This window comes from Pongo abelii, chromosome 15 (assembly GCF_028885655.2).
Source record: "Pongo abelii isolate AG06213 chromosome 15, NHGRI_mPonAbe1-v2.0_pri, whole genome shotgun sequence".
Classification (NCBI taxonomy): domain Eukaryota; kingdom Metazoa; phylum Chordata; class Mammalia; order Primates; family Hominidae; genus Pongo; species Pongo abelii.
The window spans coordinates 58798190-58818464 of NC_072000.2; the positions used below are offsets into that span (position 1 = coordinate 58798190).

The 20275-nt window shown below is 47.7% G+C and overlaps 1 protein-coding gene across 5 annotated transcripts in view; it reads left to right on the forward strand.

Moving 5' to 3' along the window:
- The window catches only part of SAMD4A (sterile alpha motif domain containing 4A), a 224936-nt gene that overhangs the window by 180955 nt on the left and 23706 nt on the right, over positions 1 to 20275 (forward strand). For 4 of the 5 annotated variants that reach the window (XM_009249089.4, XM_063715851.1, XM_054530105.2 and 1 more), the window contains 3 exons: positions 2171 to 2257; positions 10881 to 11214; positions 15169 to 15254. In XM_009249089.4, coding sequence (XP_009247364.2) covers positions 2171 to 2257; positions 10881 to 11214; positions 15169 to 15254 — 507 coding nt within the window. Of the gene's footprint in view, positions 1 to 2170; positions 2258 to 5502; positions 5608 to 10880; positions 11215 to 15168; positions 15255 to 20275 lie in introns of those variants that run through there. The other variant, XM_054530106.2, reaches the window with a different exon arrangement.

The following is a 20275-nucleotide window of genomic DNA, read 5'->3' on the forward strand; positions in this document are numbered from 1 at the left end:
CTACATCCCTGCCTTTGCTTTTCTTGCTCTCTCCCTCCCTCTGCCCGAGCAGGGCTTGGCTTGTTTGGGAAGTGACAGATCCATTGTCTGTTGTCTAGTCCAGTTACAAATCAGCCTGCTTCTAACTGGACTGCTGAGTAGAAGCACCAGGTCATGCCTCAGACCCGCCCCAACATTTTTAAAAAGTCATGTTCAGGCCAGTCTTTGTTGAGATTGGAGTAAATTATACAAAATATTTTTTTCTTCTAACATGAGACAATCATTGAGAATGAGATTTCCATAGGTCTCAGATTTCATTTCCCTTCTGCATGCCATAACAAGACAAAGGTTCCCCTTCCTTCTAAGGCATCTTTCCCCAAGGCCAGTCAACAGAACCCCTGAAACTAAGCATGTTTCCTACCACGCTGTGCTCGGGTAAATGGATCTGACCAATGTCTTTGTTTCTCTTGTTTAAAATGCTATTTGCATGTTTCACATTGGCCTCAGTTTCCTTTCAGCAATTATTTAAAAGAATCGATGGTCTGAATAGGCTAAGAATATTTCCTTTGCAGGAAGAGGAGATTGTACCATTTGGGCATGGCTGGTCTGGACGCATACCTCCCCGCAGATCACCGGTTCCCCAGTGCTTATTCGGTACCCTCATTTAACCCTGCAGGCCTGGCGGACTCCCAATATGGAGACACAACACAAAGCCCAAAGTCACTGCACATTCTCAGAGAATGAAAGGCACTCATTTCAACTTCCTAACATTTCTCCCACCTCTTTTTGGATCTTGATTCCTCCTTGAAATCCCAGGGGTTGATGAGAACTTTTCTAAGAGCATTTTTGTGTTTGGGTCAGAGTTGAGGAAAAAAATCTAAGTCATCAGTTGTTCAACTTGAGGGGAAAAAAACAAGAAATAATTGAGGGCAAAGCCAGAGGCCAGCACAAACTTTTCAGAGTGATTTAATTCACTAGAACCCAAAGTTAAGGGTAAACAGAAATATACCCCCAGTGTTTCATCTTAGAAACTAGGTTCACTTGTCATTTGAGTCTTAATTTTTCTAGTAAAGATGTTATTGATATTCCTATCTTTTCCTTCTTTAAGAAGAATTCTATGGAATAGTTGCAAGACGTTTGAGTTAGAGACCTTATTTGAGAAAGGGCTGTCTATCAGGAAATTTGCAGTATCTTTTATCAACAACTATTTAACGAAATCCTTAGGCTCACCATTACTACCCAGTTAAGAAGATAAAATCCACAAGTCTTACTGTGAATCCTAATCATTTACCTGAAGAGATGACTGAATTATGAATTTAAGTAATTTTCTATTCTAGTTTTCCTTAGAGAAACAGAAGACAAGCTGCAAACTAACAGAAATTCCCCATGTTTTATGACACTCCATGTGGACTGTACTGGGCTGCTCATCTTTTCAAGATGGGTAAAAACACAGGGAGGGTTTGAGAGAGCCATGAATATCTATATGGGGTTGGGACCTTCAGGGAAACTGAGGGGGGCTGAAATTATAAAGCCTGGAGAAAAGGAAGAGTGCATGACTTAAAAATTATCTTCTAAGACTATGAAGAAATTTCATGCTGGGTAGAATAATTGGCTGTTCCACATCTCTCTCTAAGATACAGAAAGATACGAATACAGATAAAAAGCACAGTCAAAAGACACGGGCAAATGTGTAGCCAGATGGAGTTAGAATTAAGAAGATGGCTGGGCGCGGTGGCTCACGCCTAGAATTCCAGCACTTTGGGAGGCTGAGGTGGGAAGATTGCTTGAGCCCAGGAGTTTGAGACCAGCCTGGGCAACATGGCAAAACCCCGTCTCTACTAAAAATACAAAAATTAGCCAGGTTTGGTGGCCTGTAGTCCCAGCTACTTGGGAGACTGAGGTGAGAGAATCACCTGAGCCCAGGAGGTCAAGGCTGCAGTGAGCCAAGATGGCGCCACTGTACTCTAGCCTGAGCAACTAGAGTGAGACCCTGTCTCAAAAAATAATAATAATATTTAGTAAGAAGAGGTTTATGACGATGGGTACTAATGCAAGAGATAAGTGGATATTGATCAGCCCGTGAACATATAGAAACAAAGAAGACAGTAAAAGCCTCCAAGAATCTGTAAGCTGATTCTTAAAAATATGTTTTTAAATATACATTTAAATGTAACTTGTTATTTAATTACAGAATGTTACCAAAGGTGCAAGACACAAAATTGTCATCAGTATTCAGAAGCTCAAAGAAAGACAAAATCTCCTGAAGTCTTTGGAAAGGGTAAGTTATCGGATGAGGGAACATTTCCACTTTCGTTATGGGAAAATGGACCAAGGAAAATTCTCCACTGGAAGTGTCATCGACAGACCTTCTAGGGCATACCATGCGGTTTCCTTACCAAAGTCAGAGAAAACGGAATGATTTTGAAGTGAAACTTCCTGGTTGTACATGCTTCTTTGGAAGCTGATGCCTCAGTGTACTTATTCCCTGGGCCCAGGCTGCCTTGCCTGGCCGTCCTAGAGCCCTGATGAAGTGCTGTCAAATGTACCCTTTTTATATACGTTTGTGTCTCTGCCTCGTATACATTTGTAGAGATCAGTGAGGTGTCCAGTTCACAATCAGAGGCTGAAATCTTGGCAAAACAGGGCAGGGAATATGCAGTGTGCTTTGGTCTCACTGTCCTCCCAGGGGAGGGTCTGTTTTGAGAAAAGCTGCCCCCAGAGTGGTAAATACCAACAGGTACACTGCAGATAGAGGGGTTCAAAAGCATTTGGCAGGCAGACATGGTTGGCTCTCAAGAGAATAATTTCAGGCTTTAACTTAACAGAATGGGTCCCTGTGACTCTGATAGGAACCATCTCAAAAATGCTAAATGCTGAAAAAAGTTTATTCCAACGTTAAAAGCGGTGATCATCTGCCTACTGTCCCATTTTATTTGCTGCCTAGACAGGTCTTCTTCTTACCTTTGTGTCTGGATGCTGCCCTGGTAACAATGTCATTTTTAGGACTTAATGACGACATGATTTCGTCTAAGATCCAAAGGAGGGCAGGCCTCATGCCTCACACAAGTGTGAACCAGCATTGCTTCTGCCTCAGGGTTGGGATTCTTATTCATGGGTACTGGGAGGCAAGAGTGGTGGGTGGGAAGTTCTGTGAGTATTTGCAGCCTGCAGAGCTTTAGAGGTAACCTCTTCTAGTAATCCCAGGGAGCTTTTGGATTTTGGAAGGGAACAGAGTATTGAGGGAGGTAGCGCTAAAGCAAGTTTTGTGAGCACATAAACATTTAATGGAGTGGTAATTTTTCAGCAGGTGCACAAAGATGTGTGTGTGTATAATTTCATAGATGAAGGGGTGGCCTGCCCCCTCCACACCTCTGGGTATTTCTACTCAGGTGGGACGAGAGACTAAGAAAAGAAATAAGACACAAAGTATAGAGAAACAACAGTGGGCCCAGGGGATTGGCACTCAGCATACCAAGGACCTGCACCAGCACCGGTCTCTGAGTTCCCTCAGTTTTTATTGGTTATTATCTTCGTTATTTCAGCAAAAAGGAATGTAGTAGGAGGGCAGGGTGATAATAAGGAGAAAAACATGTGAGCAATAGAATCTACGTCATAATTAAGTTCAAGGGAAGGTACTATGACTGGACATACACGTAAGCCAGATTTATGTTTCTCTCCACCCAAACATCTCAGTGGAGTAAAGAATAACAAGGCAGCATTGCTGCAAACATGTCTCGCCTCCCATCAAAGGGCAGTTTTTCTCCTATCTCAGAATTGAACAAATGTACAATCGGGTTTTATACTGAGACATTCAGTTCCCAGGAGCAGGCAGGAGACAGTGGCCTTCCTCTATCTCAACTGCAAGAGGCTTTCCTCTTCTACTAATCCACCTCAGCACAGACCCTTTATGGGTGTTGGGCTGGGGGACGGTCAGGTCTTTCTCATCCCACGAGGCCATATTTCAGTCTATCACCTGGGGAGAAACCTTGGACAATACCCCGCTTTCAAGGGCAGAGGTCCGTGCGGCTTTCTGCAGTGCATTGTGCCCCTGGTTTGTTGAGACTAGAGAATGGCAATGACTTTTACCAAGTATACTGCTTGTAAACATTTTGTTAACAAGGCACATCCTGCACAGCCCTAGATCCCTTAAACCTTGATTTTATACAACACACGTTTTTGTGAGCTCCAGGTTGGGTCAAAGTGGCTGGGGAAAAGTGGCTGGAGCAAAGCTACAAATTAACAACATCTCAGCAAAGCAATTGTTTAAAGTACAGGTCTTTTTCAAAATGGAGTCTCTTATGTCTTTCCTTTCTACGTAGACACAGCAACAGTCTGATCTCTCTTTCTTTTCCCTACACATATAGACTATATAAAGTTATTTTTAATGCATATATGTTATATATATTTATAGAATATACGTATATAACTTTGTAAGAAACGTTTCTTTTTAAACCTCTGGCCAGATAGAGGCTTCTCACGTGCACATCCGTGATTAAAGACCTCTTCTTACTTAAAGTGAATTACAAATTACAAGTGAGCTATCCAATTGAACCTGAGGTTTATTTGTTGTTGTTTTTCATTTTATACTACTTTAGAAAGCAGCTTTTCTAAGTGACTATTGCCATTTTTAAATTGAGAAACCACTCTCTTTGGGGGAACATTCAAAAGGCCAATTTACTCTTTCTTTGTTAGAAAGTACGGAAAACATTTTGCATAAGGATTTGATTGCTAAGTGTTATGGTAAAAGAGTGATTTCTTCCCTTCTTTCTGGAGCAGCCTTGAGAATTCATTCATATCCTCCATCACTGAGGCAGCGCACCCACCTGGGAGACAAATTACCGTTAGCTTTATTCCCTGCAGCCTGGCAGAAGTCAGCATGGGGAACACTCTGGCAGCCAGGTAGCAAGGGTGACCCTGACATGCCATTGACTTTCCATCTAGCCTTTGATAAGTCAGTGATGTTTTCCGTGTCCCAGATTTTGCACCTAGAATAATAGTGACTCCCCTGTTCACTGGAATGGGAAAGCTAAAAAGATGCCACATGCAGAGCAAAGTGTGATGGCAGCCAGTGGTCAAGTGGAAAGAAATTGTGAGTTTGTCGAGTCTGACTTCTTTGAGAGAGAAGAGAGCTTATGTGTGTCAGATGACTGGGTTGAGCTTGCATCAGAATACCCGAATGTTTGGACATCCCGTGTATCGTCCCTGCATGAGCTGATGAGATGGGGCGGGAGGCAATCTCTCTCAGGCATCCACTGAGGACGCATCCCCTGGCCCTCCTCTCTCTTCTCTGGAACCCCTACCTCTCCTGCTTTGCAAGGGAGTGAGTTGTTTGTAACCTGTTACCACTGACGGCACCAGTGGCAGACTCAAATCAGCCATTTCTCAGGCATTCACAGACACCACTGGGCTGATGATGCTGTTGGAAAAAAAGTCATCTGCCCTTGCCTGCCTCCCATATTCTTACCTCACATAGATTTCTAAGGAGATAGCTGGGGCCCCGCCCATAGTTAGTTCATAATCGGCGGTGGCTGTCTTGAGTTCTGTGTGCAGAGCTCTTTTGTTCAGTTACTGAACCCTTATCAAGCAGCTGCCTGGGACTCAATTTGCCCCATCCATTGGAGATTAACCGTGAGTCACATATGGTTCCTGCCATGGGGAGCTGGGGATGTGCATTGGGACAGTTAGATATGGCACCATATGATCTCACAACCCAGTCTGATCGATGTCATCACCATAGCAGGTGGGGGAAGCTTCCTGAGGTGAAATAGACCGCTGTGCAGTGATGAGGTGGGAAGCCTTCAGAAGAGCCGGATGCTGGCCGGGAAACTCATTAGGAAACTATAGCAAGTCTTGATGGGACCTTGAACCAAAATAGAGGCAGTGAGGATGGAGGAGGAGGATAGAGATCATTTAGAGGGAGTCTAGTGATTGTGACGAGGCTTGGGTTTGGTGTCATAGTATTTGGGGACAGAAAAGATAGGAGAAGTGGGGGCGGGAAATGTAGGTCCATGGGAAGGGTTGAGTCTGAGGTGCCTGTGAGACACCCAAGTGGAAATGGCAAGTCAGTGGCCAGAAGAGCAGGTCTAGAGTCCAGGAGCTCCACAAGGTTTGAAAGGACCAGTTGTGCATCATCTGAGTGTAACTGATAATAGGTACTCCCCGGAAGTGTGTGTCAAGTGTCAAGAGCGTGAACAGGCCCTGAGGAGCACCGTAAGATATGGAGGGGCTGAACAATAATACAGGCTATGCTCGCCCAGAGGGTCGGGAGGGTTTGAAGGAAGGAATCCCGCCAGGTGCCATGGAAGTGTCACGTACAATGGAGATGGAACACTGTCCTCTGAAATTGGCCCTCAGCAGGTCACTGTGCCATGATGATAGGACTTTTAGGGCAATGGGAGGAAACAGAAGCAGAAGCCTGTGAACCAGTTGGTGTGAATGGGTGAGGGGCCATGGGGTACAGAATTGCAGACTTCTCAAGATATGTGGTGGAAAAGGAAAATTAGAATGGTCACTGGAGCAGAATTGTCAACATTTATCTTGAGTAATGAAAATGTTTCCATGTGCTTTTATTCACCATCCTGCCTTTTCAGTTCACTCTCAAACTGTGAAACTAAGCCATGTTCTGAGCCTGGGTCCTTGGCATGGAGGAAGGAAATATACACACACACTCACGCATTCACCTCATTTCCATTTATTGCTGCTTACAGGAGGAGAAAATGCTTCTCTGTAAGCCTGTGCCTTTCCTTCAAACACATCCAGATCTTATCCTCTTGGGTTCAGATCTGAGACCCCCGATTCCATCAAGTGCTGCAGAGAAACAGCAGATAAACTTAATATTAAATGCTAAATAATTCTCGAGTAATAATGCCTTATACCAGTAAGGTGCATTGTATGCTTTTTAAAAATGTTTCACCCTTATCGGTGGATTTGGCCCTTACAGCAAACTTCCTAAGGTAATCAGGAGAGCTGCTGGTATCCTGATTTTAAGAAAAAGAAACTCGAGTGAGTCCAAACTCCTTAGCAGGTTGGTTGCTAAGGACTTGGAAAAGCTCTTCAGCTTCATCTCTGGCCACCCTGAGCCCTGCTCGGCCACGTACAGCGTCCTGTCATCCTTTGTTCCTTTCCTGCTGTTTATCCTTTCCTGAAACACGCAGTGGTGGTCAGGGGTCCCTCTTATATGTTCCCACAGCTCACTGCCCTGATGCCCATCATACCATGTGGGTCCCAGAAACTGCAAGCACCTTAGAGCAAAGATTATGACTTAATTTGTTTTCATATCCCCAGTGTGTAACAGTGCCTGGTTGATGACAGGGCTCAGCAGCTGATGGGTGCATGAGAGGAGGAAAGAATAGATGCGCTAGATACAGGAGTCCTGTCTATTATGTGAGAATCCCAATTCTTACACAAAGGGAAGGATGGAGCTAGAGACATCACATGAGTGCTGGGGACACTTCGGCTGCTCAAGACTCTCTTTTCCAGATGGTTTGCAGCTCGTTGTCATATTCCCAGGAAAGGCACTGAACCAGCCTTCCTCCAAGACCCAAGTTAGCCACATCAGGGCTGGTATAAGTCAGGAAGTAATTTCCTTCCTGCTTGTCTCCTGAGTGATGGCTGTGGTCAATGGTGGACCAGACTTCCCACTGTCTGCTCTCAAAGGAGCTTCTCAGCTTTGTAACAGCACGTTAGTTAATGAACAGCTTCACTGTGTCTCTTTGTGTTTATCTTGTGGGATTATATTTTCGGTATGAAGGATCAGTAAAGACTTGGGTGGATTCCCAATTTTTTTTGTCAACATGGACAATTAATTCTTACAGTCAAAGGTGCTAGATTGATTTCCATTCTGGCCATTTCCCTGTTTCCTTCTCAATTTGGGCACTCTGTTTTGAGTTCAGGAATTCATTTTTAAGTGTCAGGAACATGACCTGATGGTCACAGTGCCATGCTACTGATGCCAGCTTGAGCACAGGATGAGCTAACTGGTTGTAAGCCAAGTGTTATCTTTCTGAGACAATGGCTTGATGTCTATGAGGGGAAAAAAATTCTACATGATTCCTGGGAAGTTATATTTTATAGAAAGTGTCCAACATTATTCCTTATGTATTTGGTTTCTTTATTTGTGTGTGTGTGTGTGTTTTGTTTTTTGTTTTTTGTTTTTTGTTTTTTTTGGTGTGGTTGCCTCCAATAGAAGCATCAGATAAGATTTGAATGGGGCATGCATATGTTTCCTGTTTGAAGGCTCTTCACATAACCAACATCTCCTCTCACCACTAGCTGGAGAAACCTTCTTGCCATGTGACAAGAGCAGGCAGGGGTTTGGTGCAGTTGACAGAGTGTCCCAAGCATGCATTTGCTCATCCCATTGACAGCAGCTGCATGGGATGGCATGGCAGGGATACATGTGATCACCCCAGCGTGGCTTTCCTAGCACCTCTTCATAGGGAAGCTTCATCCCTCTCTTTTCCCTTCCCCTCCTTAGTCAGGGGCCGGACAAGGAGGAGGTCAGTGTCCCCCACAACCCAGGGGCTGGTTGGGCCGTTGGCAGGACCTCAAGGTAGGATCCAGGGGTCCCCTAGTTAGCACAGAGTCTGATCAGAAAAGGTGGTAGGTGCTATCCTGGCACGGGTCAGCTAGCTCACCTCCCTGTGCCTGCCCTGGTCACATCACCAGGTCAAGTCAAGGAAGCCAATCACATGATAGTGTCTAGATGCTGAGAAAGGGCCGAGTCTACGGTGGGCAGCAGGGAAGGAGTGATCAGGAGCACGCGTTACTCCTGCAGAGACATCTGTCATATGTAGAAGGAAGGTGGCAGACGTGAAACTCTCCTAAGAGAAAAAGGGACTTTCTCCCCTAAAATAGGCTGAACAAGGCCCTGGCCAGGTTTGAGAGACAATTCTGGTGGCTAATTAAAATTTCACTTCCTTCATAAACCCTTCGTGCCAACTAGGCTAAGGCATAATCCAGGCTCCACTTCTCACCCCTCCCCGCCAAAAAAAAGCAGGTTCCTGCCAACAACAGGGTGTGGCTGTTGGTGTTCTTCGCTGCCCACAGTTGAAACGGGCACGTCCAAGCCTGCCGTCCTCAGCTTTCCTTTTTCTGATCGATTGATTGGAAATGTTTGGGTGCAGAAATGATCACATTTCATATGTTTGCATTCCCTGACACCATCAAGCAAGTGTAAGAGAGGACCCCAGGAATGGATTGGATTCTCATGCATCAGGCTTTTTAAAATGTCCTTGCTATTCTGAGCTCTCAGAAAATTAAATACTTTGGGCCGAGTGCAGTGGCCCACGCCTGTAATGTCAGCACTTTGGGAGGCTGAGGCAGACGGACCACCTGGGGTCAGAAGTTCAAGACCAGCCTGGCCAACATGGTGAAACCCCATCTCTGCTAAAAATACAAAAATTAGTTGGGCGTGGTGGCACATGCCCATAATCCCAGCTATTCGGGAGGCTGAGGCAGGAGAATCGCTTGAACCTAGGAGGCGGAGGCTGCAGTGGGCCGAGATCATGCCACTGCACTCTGGCCTGGGCAACAGAGTAAGACTCTGCCTCTAAAAAAAAAAAAAAAAAAAAAAATTAAATACTTTGTAAGTAATTGGGACCCTGATTGTCAATGCCCTTTCCAGGTCCTAGGAAGACCTTGATGTGCACAAACACAGGGAGAACAGCTTTGTTGCAGAGGGCCCACCCCAGCCACCATGCCAGGGAGGGCCCCAGGCTCCCAAGCCCCAGCCACACTCCCAGCCACAAGTGTTTGGGCCTCTATGAGCATCTGGCATAGAGAGAAATATCTATCAGAGTCAACTTTTATTTCTTTTTTTAATAAGTAGTGCCCAGTATATCAAATTATATGTGCAGAATGATTCAATTTTATTATACAACACATAAAGACATATATATTACAGTTCTATACATATTCCTTTCCAGAATGATCCTTGTAAAACTTGTCACTGCCTTGCTCGAAACCTTCCCTGGTTTCCCATCTTGGACTAGATTCCAGCATCCCTGCCCCGGCCCAAGGCCTCCAGGCTCAGGCCTAGGTGTCTGACAGGACACCATTGCCCACCTGCTCCATCGCAGGCCTCCTTGCTGTTCCTCAGACTCCCCCCTCAGAGCCTTTGCCCTTGCTGTGCCCTCCACCTGGAGCATTTCTCCCCAGGATCCTCATGTCCACGCTCATTTGGGTCCCTGCCCCATGTCACCCTCTCCAGGAGCTTCCCCTCACAGCAGCCCCGGCCCGTACCACAGCCCCTGGCATGATATAGTTATCTCGTGGCTGGATGTCAACTCCTTGGGGAACCCTAAAGGCAATGAGGCAGCTACGATAGGCTCATTTTGTACACAGGGAAACTGAGACACAAAGTGGTTAAGCCATTTGCCCAGGTTCACATGGGAGTGCAAGAATCCAAACCCCAGCCTCTGACCCAGAGTCTCTGCTCTTAATCGCTACCCTGTTCTGCGTGTGCCATGGACTGAGTGATGGTGTGAATGGGCTATTTCATCCAGAACATACACAGGACACAAAGCCATCATGTCACCCAACTTTGTTGTACAGCTTCTAAAGCGTGTGACTGTAATATGTATAACCGCATTTTACAGAAATGCACCGAGGAAGGCAGAAAAGAAAATAGTGCCAAATTGTTTTAGTGGTCATCTCTAGATAGTGGGATTTTCCAGTGTTGTGTATTTTCCTCACTATACCTGTCTGTATTTTCCAAGTTTTCTACCTGGACCAATATTAGAATGATGAAACAAAAGTGGTCCCTGTTCCCAAAAACGTCTTGATGAGGGTACCAGCAGCCACAAATCCTGTAAGAGCTCAGAGCAGGGGAGGGCAGGTACGGGGGGTGGACGACCCTTATTCCTGAGCCTAACGGAGGTCTTCCTGCTCTCACCGTCCAGGACATCATCGAGGGGGGCAGCCTGCGCATCCCGCTCCAGGAACTGCACCAGATGATCCTGACTCCCATCAAGGCCTACAGCTCCCCGAGCACCACCCCCGAGGCTCGCCGCCGGGAGCCCCAGGCCCCGCGTCAGCCCTCACTGATGGGCCCCGAGAGCCAGATCCCCGACTGCAAAGATGGGGCCGCAGCCACTGGCGCCACGGCCACCCCCTCGGCCGGGGCCAGCGGGGGGCTCCAGCCGCACCAGCTGAGCAGCTGCGATGGGGAGCTGGCCGTCGCCCCCCTGCCGGAGGGGGACCTCCCCGGGCAGTTCACACGTGTCATGGGGAAAGGTAGAGCCCGACTCGCCCATTTCTTTTTTCTTCTCGGATACCACTAACCAGAGCGACAGGCTCCTGGGGGCTTCCCCTGGGGGCTGGATAAATTCCCTGTCCAAGTAGACATCATTAGCTCCATCTTACAGATAGGGATAGTGCAGCTCAGAGAGGTTAAGCCTTTTGGGTTTGAACTGTAATCACTGTGACCCCAGGAGACCTACTCCTTAATCCCGGCTCCTTTCTCTCCCAAATCCCTCAGACCAGGGGATGCCAGCCCTTTTATTACAGTGCTCATTGGGCCAGTGGACCCTTGCAGGAGGAAGGTGGGAAGGACTCTGAAAAAGATGATTCCGGGAACAAACCATTCACTCAGCATCTCACCCTCTCCCCAAAGCAAAAGTGGCAGCAAATGAGTGACAAACTGAAGGGGCACAGATGCCTTTAGCCAGAGCCCAAAGATCTCCCTGTGCAGAAAAATGCCAGCCTTGGCAGTGGCCAATCTCCTCACCACTGAAAGTGTTCTCAGATGTGGCCATGGTTTGGAGAATTCCCGGCATGGAACTGTTTTGTTCTCATTCTCCCGTGTCCGCGTTTATATTCTCTCTTCACGGCTGGCCTGCCGTGTGAAATGCTCTAGTACGAATAGCTTGCGTTTATTTAGCTTTTTCTCTGTAGCAGACACAGTTCTCCATGCTTTACCTATAGAGCTTACTTAATCCCCAAGTTATCCCATTTTACGGAGGAGGAAGCTGAGGCACACAGGCTAATTAGCCCACCTGAGCTTACACAGCTGATGGCAGGGCTGGAATTTGAACCCTGCAGTCTCTCCATCATGCACATGGTTACCACTGTGCCTTATCAGCTCAAGATAGAACAAGGTTAAGTTTCATGTGGTGGTTCTCTCTGCTGTTAGGTGACAAAATCCAAACCTAAAGAGTCACATGTCATCTGGCGCCTCCTTGTTACCTCCACAGCCGTTACCGCCTCCATTCTACACTCCAGACTTTGTATCTTTGAGTTCTCAAAAGTTTGCGTATTTTCCTGGCTTCTGAGCCTTTGTGCATACCTCCCCTCTGCCTAGAACCTAGGCCCGTACTAGTTTATACAAAGCGTTCATGTGAATTACAAGATGGTGCTTTGTCTGGGTGGACATAGCACTGCTAGCACTCACCTTGGCATGCACTTGTGCAGTGCACAGCCTGCACATCCACATGGGACAGCCTTGCCTATAACACTCTTTTCCTCACCCCATTCCCTTCACCTGAGTCATGCCTCCTCCTCCAGGTCTTAGCCAAGTCCTCACGTGCTCCAGGAAGCCTGCTGATCCACTGGGCTGGGTGAGGTACCCCCTCTTACCTGCCCCACGTCCCCCTTTACTTTCCTTGTCTTAGCCCAGTTCACACTAGATTGTAATTGCCTGTTTGCTTGACTGTATCTTCATTAGTCTGCAGCACAGACCACTTTTAATAGCTACTCAGTACGCTGCTTGTAGCACAGTGCTTACAGTAGATGCCTCATAAGTAGGTGGTGCAAAAATTGAGGGATGACACCAGTATCTAAAGTTAGGCCTTCCCACAGACCATCCAAGCATACATGCTGGGTGCACGCCTGTCGGGGAGGGTAGAATCCACAGCGTGGTCCTTTGGGTAAGAGCGCCCCTTTCCACCTGGGCTACCCTCTGCCTTTTCTGGGGCAGACCCTTATTTCCATATCCTTGAAAATGTCCACCATTAGAATAATTTATGCTTGATTGGGTGTCTTACAAGACATCTTGATTATTTTTTAACATGTGGTAATGCCAGCACTTTTCCTTTGGAAGGGGAAAACAATTTTTTTTCTGTTATTGTCCAATATTTCAGACCATTTTAAAAAACCAAGTTTGCAGTAAGAACAACCCCCACCCTTCCACCACCCATCTTAAGGCATGTCCTAAAAAAAGACTTAAATTCATAGTAATCTGGTGGAGGAGATGACTCACAGCTTCCCTTGGAGCTTGATGGCCAGGGTGGGCCCTCGCTCTCCCCCACCCACCCCTTAGCTGTGTTGGATTAGAACAGATTTCCCCATGGGTGAAGACACAGCTCTGCCAAGCCCAAGTGGAGCAGCTACTGAACACACGGTACATTGCCCTACTTCCCGAGAGACCCACAGTGCTATGGCCGTGCTTCTTTATATTTTACCTACGTTAAAGGAAGGTGTAACCCCAGTTAACACTCAGCATACACAATTCAAATTAACAACATGGTGGAAAGTGGAAAACCACCCTCCCCCAACCCCAAACCCTGCCATCCTCATTCCCAGGGATAGTCACTATTAAGTTTTGGGATATCCTTTCAGAAACTTCATCATCATACACAAGCACATGAATATTCACTTTTTTTTTTTTTGAGATGGAGTCTCGCCCTGTCACCCAGGCTAGAGTGCAGTGGCGCAATCTAGGCTCACTGCAAGCTCTGCCTCCCAGGCTCACGCCATTCTCCTGCCTCAGCCTCCCGAGTAGCTGGGACTACAGGCGCCCGCCACCATGCCCGGCTAATTTTTTGTATTTTTTAGTAGAGATGGGGTTTCACCGTGTTAGTTAGGATGGTCTCGACCTCCTGACCTCATGATCTGCCCGCCTTGGCCTCCCAAAGTACTGAGATTACAGGCATGAGCCACTGTGCCCAGCCGAATATTCACTTTTATACACATGCAGGCCTTATTTACATTCTTTTCTACAGGCTGGTGGGTTTTAAAAAAATACTATAGCTGGACACGGTGGCTCATGCCTGTAATCCTGGCACTTTGGGAGGCTGAAGTGAATCACTTGAGCCCAGGAGTTCAAGACCAGCCTCAGCAACATAGCGAGACCCTGTCTCCCAAAAACAAAATAATAAAATTTAAAAAGTATATATACTTAACAATATTTCTATCAATATAACCAGCACCATCTCAAAGTTTTTTAAAGGTGGCATACTATTCCACTGTATGCCTAAACCGTAATGTATTTAACAAAGTCCCAATTAATAGGCAGTGAGGTAGTTTACAAGGTTTTGTTATGACAAACAATGTTATACTGAAAGTCTGTGTGCAAAGGCAAGAAATAAATGGGATTGTGTGACCGATCAGCCATGCAGGGTTAGGGACGGGGAGGAATCAAGTATGATGCCAGGTTTCAAGCTTGGTCTCCTTCAGTGTCAGACATTTTTACTCTCTGGCTGACTCCTTTTGTCTGCCCATCTCCACCGTGGCCCTGTAAACACAACTAAGAAAGTCGGGGAATCGTCACCTCTACAGTGAGACCAGAATGGGCCACAGTAAATACGGCCGTGAGAAACCCAGTGCGTGTGTATACTCTACCCACAGACTAACTCTGTTCCCTCCTATTTAGCACTGACTTGAGTGTGTAGGTGAGCCTGCGCCTGTGTGTGTGCATAAATGTGCATATCACTCTGAGAAAGCAACCCTCTGAGGAGTGAGTAGCAGGCCTCCTGCACATGTGCACACCCACACACCTCCCCGTCTCCAGGAGGTGCCAGCTCGTTCCTCCAAACACAAACGCCACTGCCTCTGCACCTGGCGAGGGGTGTGCGCTCATTCATAAAATCACGGAGGCTGCTTTCTGACAGTGTCAGGGTCTTGGATACTTTTGAAGCCCCTCACACAGAGCCACTTTCAAAGACCGAGCTCAGAACGCCACTATTCACTGCTGTGTTCTTCCTCTCACGAAGTGTCTTATTGCAGAAGGCTTCACATAGAATGGCATGACTGGAATTAACCCAAGGGGCTTCTCGAGACAAGGGCTCCCATGGTGACCCAGCCTTTGACTTCTGTGGAATGAGGAGCCTCTTGGCCGTTTTTGTGAGCCTTACATAAAGCCGCAGACACACATACCTCTCAGAGTGTTGGACCTGCAGGGAAATGAGAGTCAGGTCCCAGAGATTAGAAAGGGGTGCATTTTTCTAATTCATCTTTTCTTTTTAATTACAGTGTGCACACAGCTCTTGGTCTCCAGACCTGATGAGGAAAATATAAGTTCCTATTTACAGCTCATAGACAAGTGTCTAATTCATGAGGTGAGTAGTGACAGGTTTTACAAAACCATTTTTTTGTTGTTGCTTAGAAATGGTTCTCAGAGTTTCTGTGATGTGATCGTTTTAGTCTCTAACAACTTGTTTTTGAGTCGTGGACAGTTATTAATAATAGGTTGGGCAGAACTAGGCTATGACAGCCTCAAACCCAAACACAGCTTGAACATTACTTTGGTGTCCAAAGATTTGCCCAGACCGAGTGCTCTGATGTGCAGCGAACGCCTGCGACGACTTCTGGCTGGGGAAGCAGCCCCGGGTGGCCAGGCCTCAGAGGATAACACATGAGCCCTGCTGCTTATCCCGGGGTGTTGTCAGGTCTTTTAAAAATCTTGTGTTGAACTCTTGCCTTTTAGCTCAGGGAACTGGAAAGAGGAAGGGAGAAAGAGAGCCCATAAAGAAATAATGAATGTGTATATGTGTGTGTGTGTTTGGGCTTGCGATTGTTGTAGGAATCGTACTTGCCATATATCCTTTTGGAGGAGGCCTGAGGCAGGCTGCAGGTGTGCCTACCGGACTCTCAGATACAGTCTTCATATACAGAGTGAGACAGACCCTTTGGCATGGCCCGGCTAGGCAGCCGTCAGCACTGGTGGCTGTCCCTCAGGGACATGTAGGGAGAGGGGGTTGCACCTCAGACCTAAAACTCCGGTGGCTCCTCGGGCACCCCTCCCTCCCCACAAAGAGCTACAGCGGTAAGGCCTAGACTAGAGAAAACTTGGGACCAGATAAACCTAGGGTGGCGAAGTCTTTTTGTAGGATTTTGATGTGAGAATAAGATAGTAAGGGGGCCGGGGCGGTGGGTCACACCTGTAATCCCCACACTTTGGGAGGCCGAGGTGGGAGGATCACTCGAGGCCAGGAGCTTGAGACCAGCCTGGGAAACATATCAAGACCCTGTCACTACAAAAAAAAAAAAAAAAGCCAGGTGTGGTGGCGCACACCTGTAATCCCAGCTACTCGGGAGGCCAAGGTTGGGGGCTGGATGGCTTGAGCCCAGGTGGCCAAGGCTACAGTGAGCTATGACCCTATCACTGCACTCCAGCAAGAGCAACAGAGTGAGACTTGTCTCGGGGAAAAAAAAAAGTAGTAAAGGCCCCAGGCCTCCTCACCCTTGCTGCATGGGCAGCCAGTACTCCAGGAGTCCAGTAGGCTCCGGTGAAGGGAGACGCCCAGCACAGCGGCCAGGCCCCTTCTCCACTTCCCTCTCATGTTCTCAGCCTCCCAGCTGCCACATGGGCCCTGTGCTATTGAAGGTCTCACTCGGTTCTCAGGGCCCTCACCCACTACCCACACTTCACATACAAGGGTACAGTCCCCCTCTGGGATTCCATCCCAGCTCCCCCTTCCCCACTTCCCCAAACCCTCATTTTTGCAGTTTCTCCTCTTGGCCGTATGGATTCTTATGTGCCCAAGCGGCTCTGGCCAAAGCTGTCAGGGTGACTACAGTGACCATCCGCCTAGGTTGGGGGCTCAGACATGCCATCCTCTGAAATGTTTAACTATACCAAAGTACTAGACTTTTCACTGAAAAAAAAAAAAAAAGTTTTTTTCCCTCTTTAATGGCTTCCCTAGACCACCCAGGCACAGTCAAAAGCCTGTACTGAAGGCTTATTTGTGACTTTGTTTCAGGGACAAGGCCTTCTCCCCACAAGCCTTGATTAATCCTATTCTATTTCCAATCCTGACACTGGACTTGTTTTGGCCAGGAAAAAGCGACAAAGGAAGAGAAGGCAAGAACACAGTGAAGAATGTTACAACTCGTTCATTCCATACATACTTACTGAGCACCTAGGCCCTGTCCTGAATTAGGCAGGTTACAGTAGTGAGAAGGGGTGAGACAGAAAGAAACAGGCCATCAGAGCCGTGATGAGAAAGCCTCTGATAAGGTCATCCCTGAGTGCCCTGGAGCACAGAGGAGGAGCAGCAGCAGGCACCAAACCTGGAGCCAGAACAGGGCATTTCCGTGGAGGAACCCTCTCCACGCTGAGACCTGAAAGGCAAGCGAGAGTCGTGGTGGTACAGACTCAGTTCGTAAGGAGGCAAAAGAGAGTGATGTCTGCAGGGCTCCGTGTTTTGTTGGGAAGTAGGACGTTTGTGGGTGGCTTGGGGCAGACGGAATGGGGAGGATTTCAGCCTGTGATAAAAGCAAACCGGAACTCTGCTTCCTCTCCCACGCCCGCTCTCAGCATTGATATTGGAGGACAAGGTACTGTCCACCTTGCCTCAAGACAGCTGAGCCCATGAGACAGAAATAATGAGTCCTCCAGCTGCCTATGCCAAACAATCCACAGGCTTCCTAATTGTCCCTCGGCAGCCCTGAAACTTTGGCCTGATGCTTCTTGCTTTCCTGCCATCCTGCGTGTCCTCCCTGGGTACCCTGGCTCTGGTTTTGTTTTTTCCCCTTTACCTCCGTGCAGCCCCAAGTGATCTCCTCTGATTGCCCAGAGGGGCCTCTCGTGGCTGGGGGCCCCGGGCAGGAAGGAGCTGGTGAGGTGTCTGCTTGCTAAATTCACGTCAGGATGGAGGGGCCTGCGTGCTGCTTTGGAAGGGAAAATGTTGTTCAGGGCTTTTTATGATTTTACTTTGAGAGAGAGGAAAAGCGTCTGAATAATTTTCCACAGCCTCCGGTTATTCTGTGTGGGTAGAACACGCCCTGCCTGTGAGGCCCCGTGGAGGCGCACAGCCTCCATCCTGGAAGAAGGTTCACCCGGGCGCAGAGAGACAGGACGCCCTTTCATAGCCCGGACACGCTGTTCCTTAGCTGGCTGGGAGCAGGGAAGGTATTGAGTGGGCCAGGACACCTCCCTTCCTTCCCGGGATGGAGGGACCGAGTCCCCAGAGTCATGAAAGGAAAGTTCTGAATTTTACTTCTGAGACCAGTCACTTTGACTCCTGAATTATAATCCCAGGCCTCTGGGCACTTCACTGTGTCTTGAGGTGGCTCTGGGAAGATGAGCTCTTGCCTCTTTATGAGCCTTTTCATCCAGCCACATACGCTGGGACACCATAGCCATCTTCCTCCAGACAGATGCATTGGTCTAGGCCTGAGAGGGCCAGAACTCTGGAGTGGTGACTAGGGGTGCCTGGGCAGTTGCTGGGCATGAAGCCTGCCCTTCCCCTCCAGGCCCCTCGGGAAGCTGCTCCCCAGCCCAACCTGGGGCTGCCAGTGGAGGGGGCTGCAGTGAGATTTTGGGCATCATAGCCAGTGCAGATCCCCCATAACTGAGCACTCCCCTGTAGGCCAGGAGCCAGTGTTCAGAAACTCCTGGAGCCAGCCACAACCGAGCACCACACCCCCAGCTGAGAACTGGCCCCCACTCTCACTCAGCACTGCTAATGGGCTGGCTCAGCACTGCTAATGGGCTGGCTCCCATCTGCAGCCCTGAAGGAAAGGAGCCCGCCGCCCACTGAGGTTCTCAGGGAATGCGCTGACCTCCCTGGGAAGGCGCCAACATTCCCACCTTCCTGGATGCTGTTTGCCATCAGGGAAGATGTCATGTCTGTAATGATGTCTTAGGAAGCACATCCATGAAATGAGCCCTTTACTCCTTCGTCACTTGGAAACTCAGGCCAGTTGTCCTTCAGGCTGGCACCAGACCAGCTCAGTATTATAGTTTAGAGACCTTGAAGTCATTTGCTGTGTGCTATTGTTGGAGCTCAAGGTCACGTTGAATAGCTAACGCGATGAACAGCCGTATACCACCAACAAACGGCGGTCTGTGCAGTCCAAAACAAAACCCCAGTGTGACACCTGTGAGTGGCATCTGTTGAACCATTATTAAGAGTGAGGCACATTCCAGGTATTCTAAGTGTTGTTCATGTGTTGTTTCATTCTCACAACATCCTTTTGAGGGAGATATTATTATCCTCAGTTTCTAGGAGGCACTGAGTCTTGGGTAGAGGGGGCGTGCAGGGATTCGAGCCCTGCCCATCTGCATCCTGAGCCTTCCTCTGACCCACAACTCTCCTCCCCAGGTCACCCTGACCAGCATGCCCACATGTGTCCTCACAAAACATGTGGCTGAATAAGCCAGTCAAAAGCAGAAATGATCCCCTCTCACTGTTAGTCCAGCAGAAACGCTTGCCTTTTGCCCAGTTTCCGAGGTACTCGTGTGTAGCTGCACATGCAGGGAGCATCACCAACCAATGAGAGGGACTGTGGAGGAGAGCCACGCCCTCGCCCCCTAGCCCGCCTTGATGCATATTCTTAATGGCATCTGGCTAAGGTCACCCGGGAAGAAGGGGTTTGTAAGTCCTCAATGACGTTTCTGCCACATGATTAACATCCTCCTGCTTTTGTCCACAGAGCTCTCCTGGTATTTAGGTCCTTAAAGATTAAGCATCATTGGGAGACAATTAAGCTGTCATTTTTTTTTTCTCCATTTAAGGAATCTGTTTCCTTTATGGGAACCAGTCGTTTAGTCTGTTACTGAGTAATATTTTATGACTACTTAAAGGAATTCATGCCCTATTGACAAAACTACTTCGGAATCTTCTCTCCATCCTTGTTACTGTGAATCAATCAGATCACATGGATTTCCCACAGCACGTGTTCTAAGTTACAGTTCTAGTCACTTGGCAGGGGATTCATATGTGACGTGGGATCCTCACCATCTAGAAGACCCCATTTTCATGCTCTACCTGCAGCAGAATTACCAGGGCACTTGCTACAAACACAAACTCTCTAGACATCCCCTTCAGATCTACTAAATCAGGCTCTGGGCATGTGGAAGGGAGCTCAGGTATCTGAATTTTGACTGTCTCCTTGGGTGATTCTAATATATCATGAATCTGAGAGTTCCTGCCTTGGAGACTCCTCACCCACGTAAAGTCCTTTCCTAGTCTATGGCAAGCACAAAGGCTAAACGCAAAAGGCAATATAACGTAGATAAGAGTTTGTTACAAGGCAGTAGGCAAAACACACACACCAGTTTTACTAGAAAAGAGTTCTGAAGGCATCAGACCTACATATTTTCCTAAACTTTAGAGAAGGTTTAAGTCAGGAC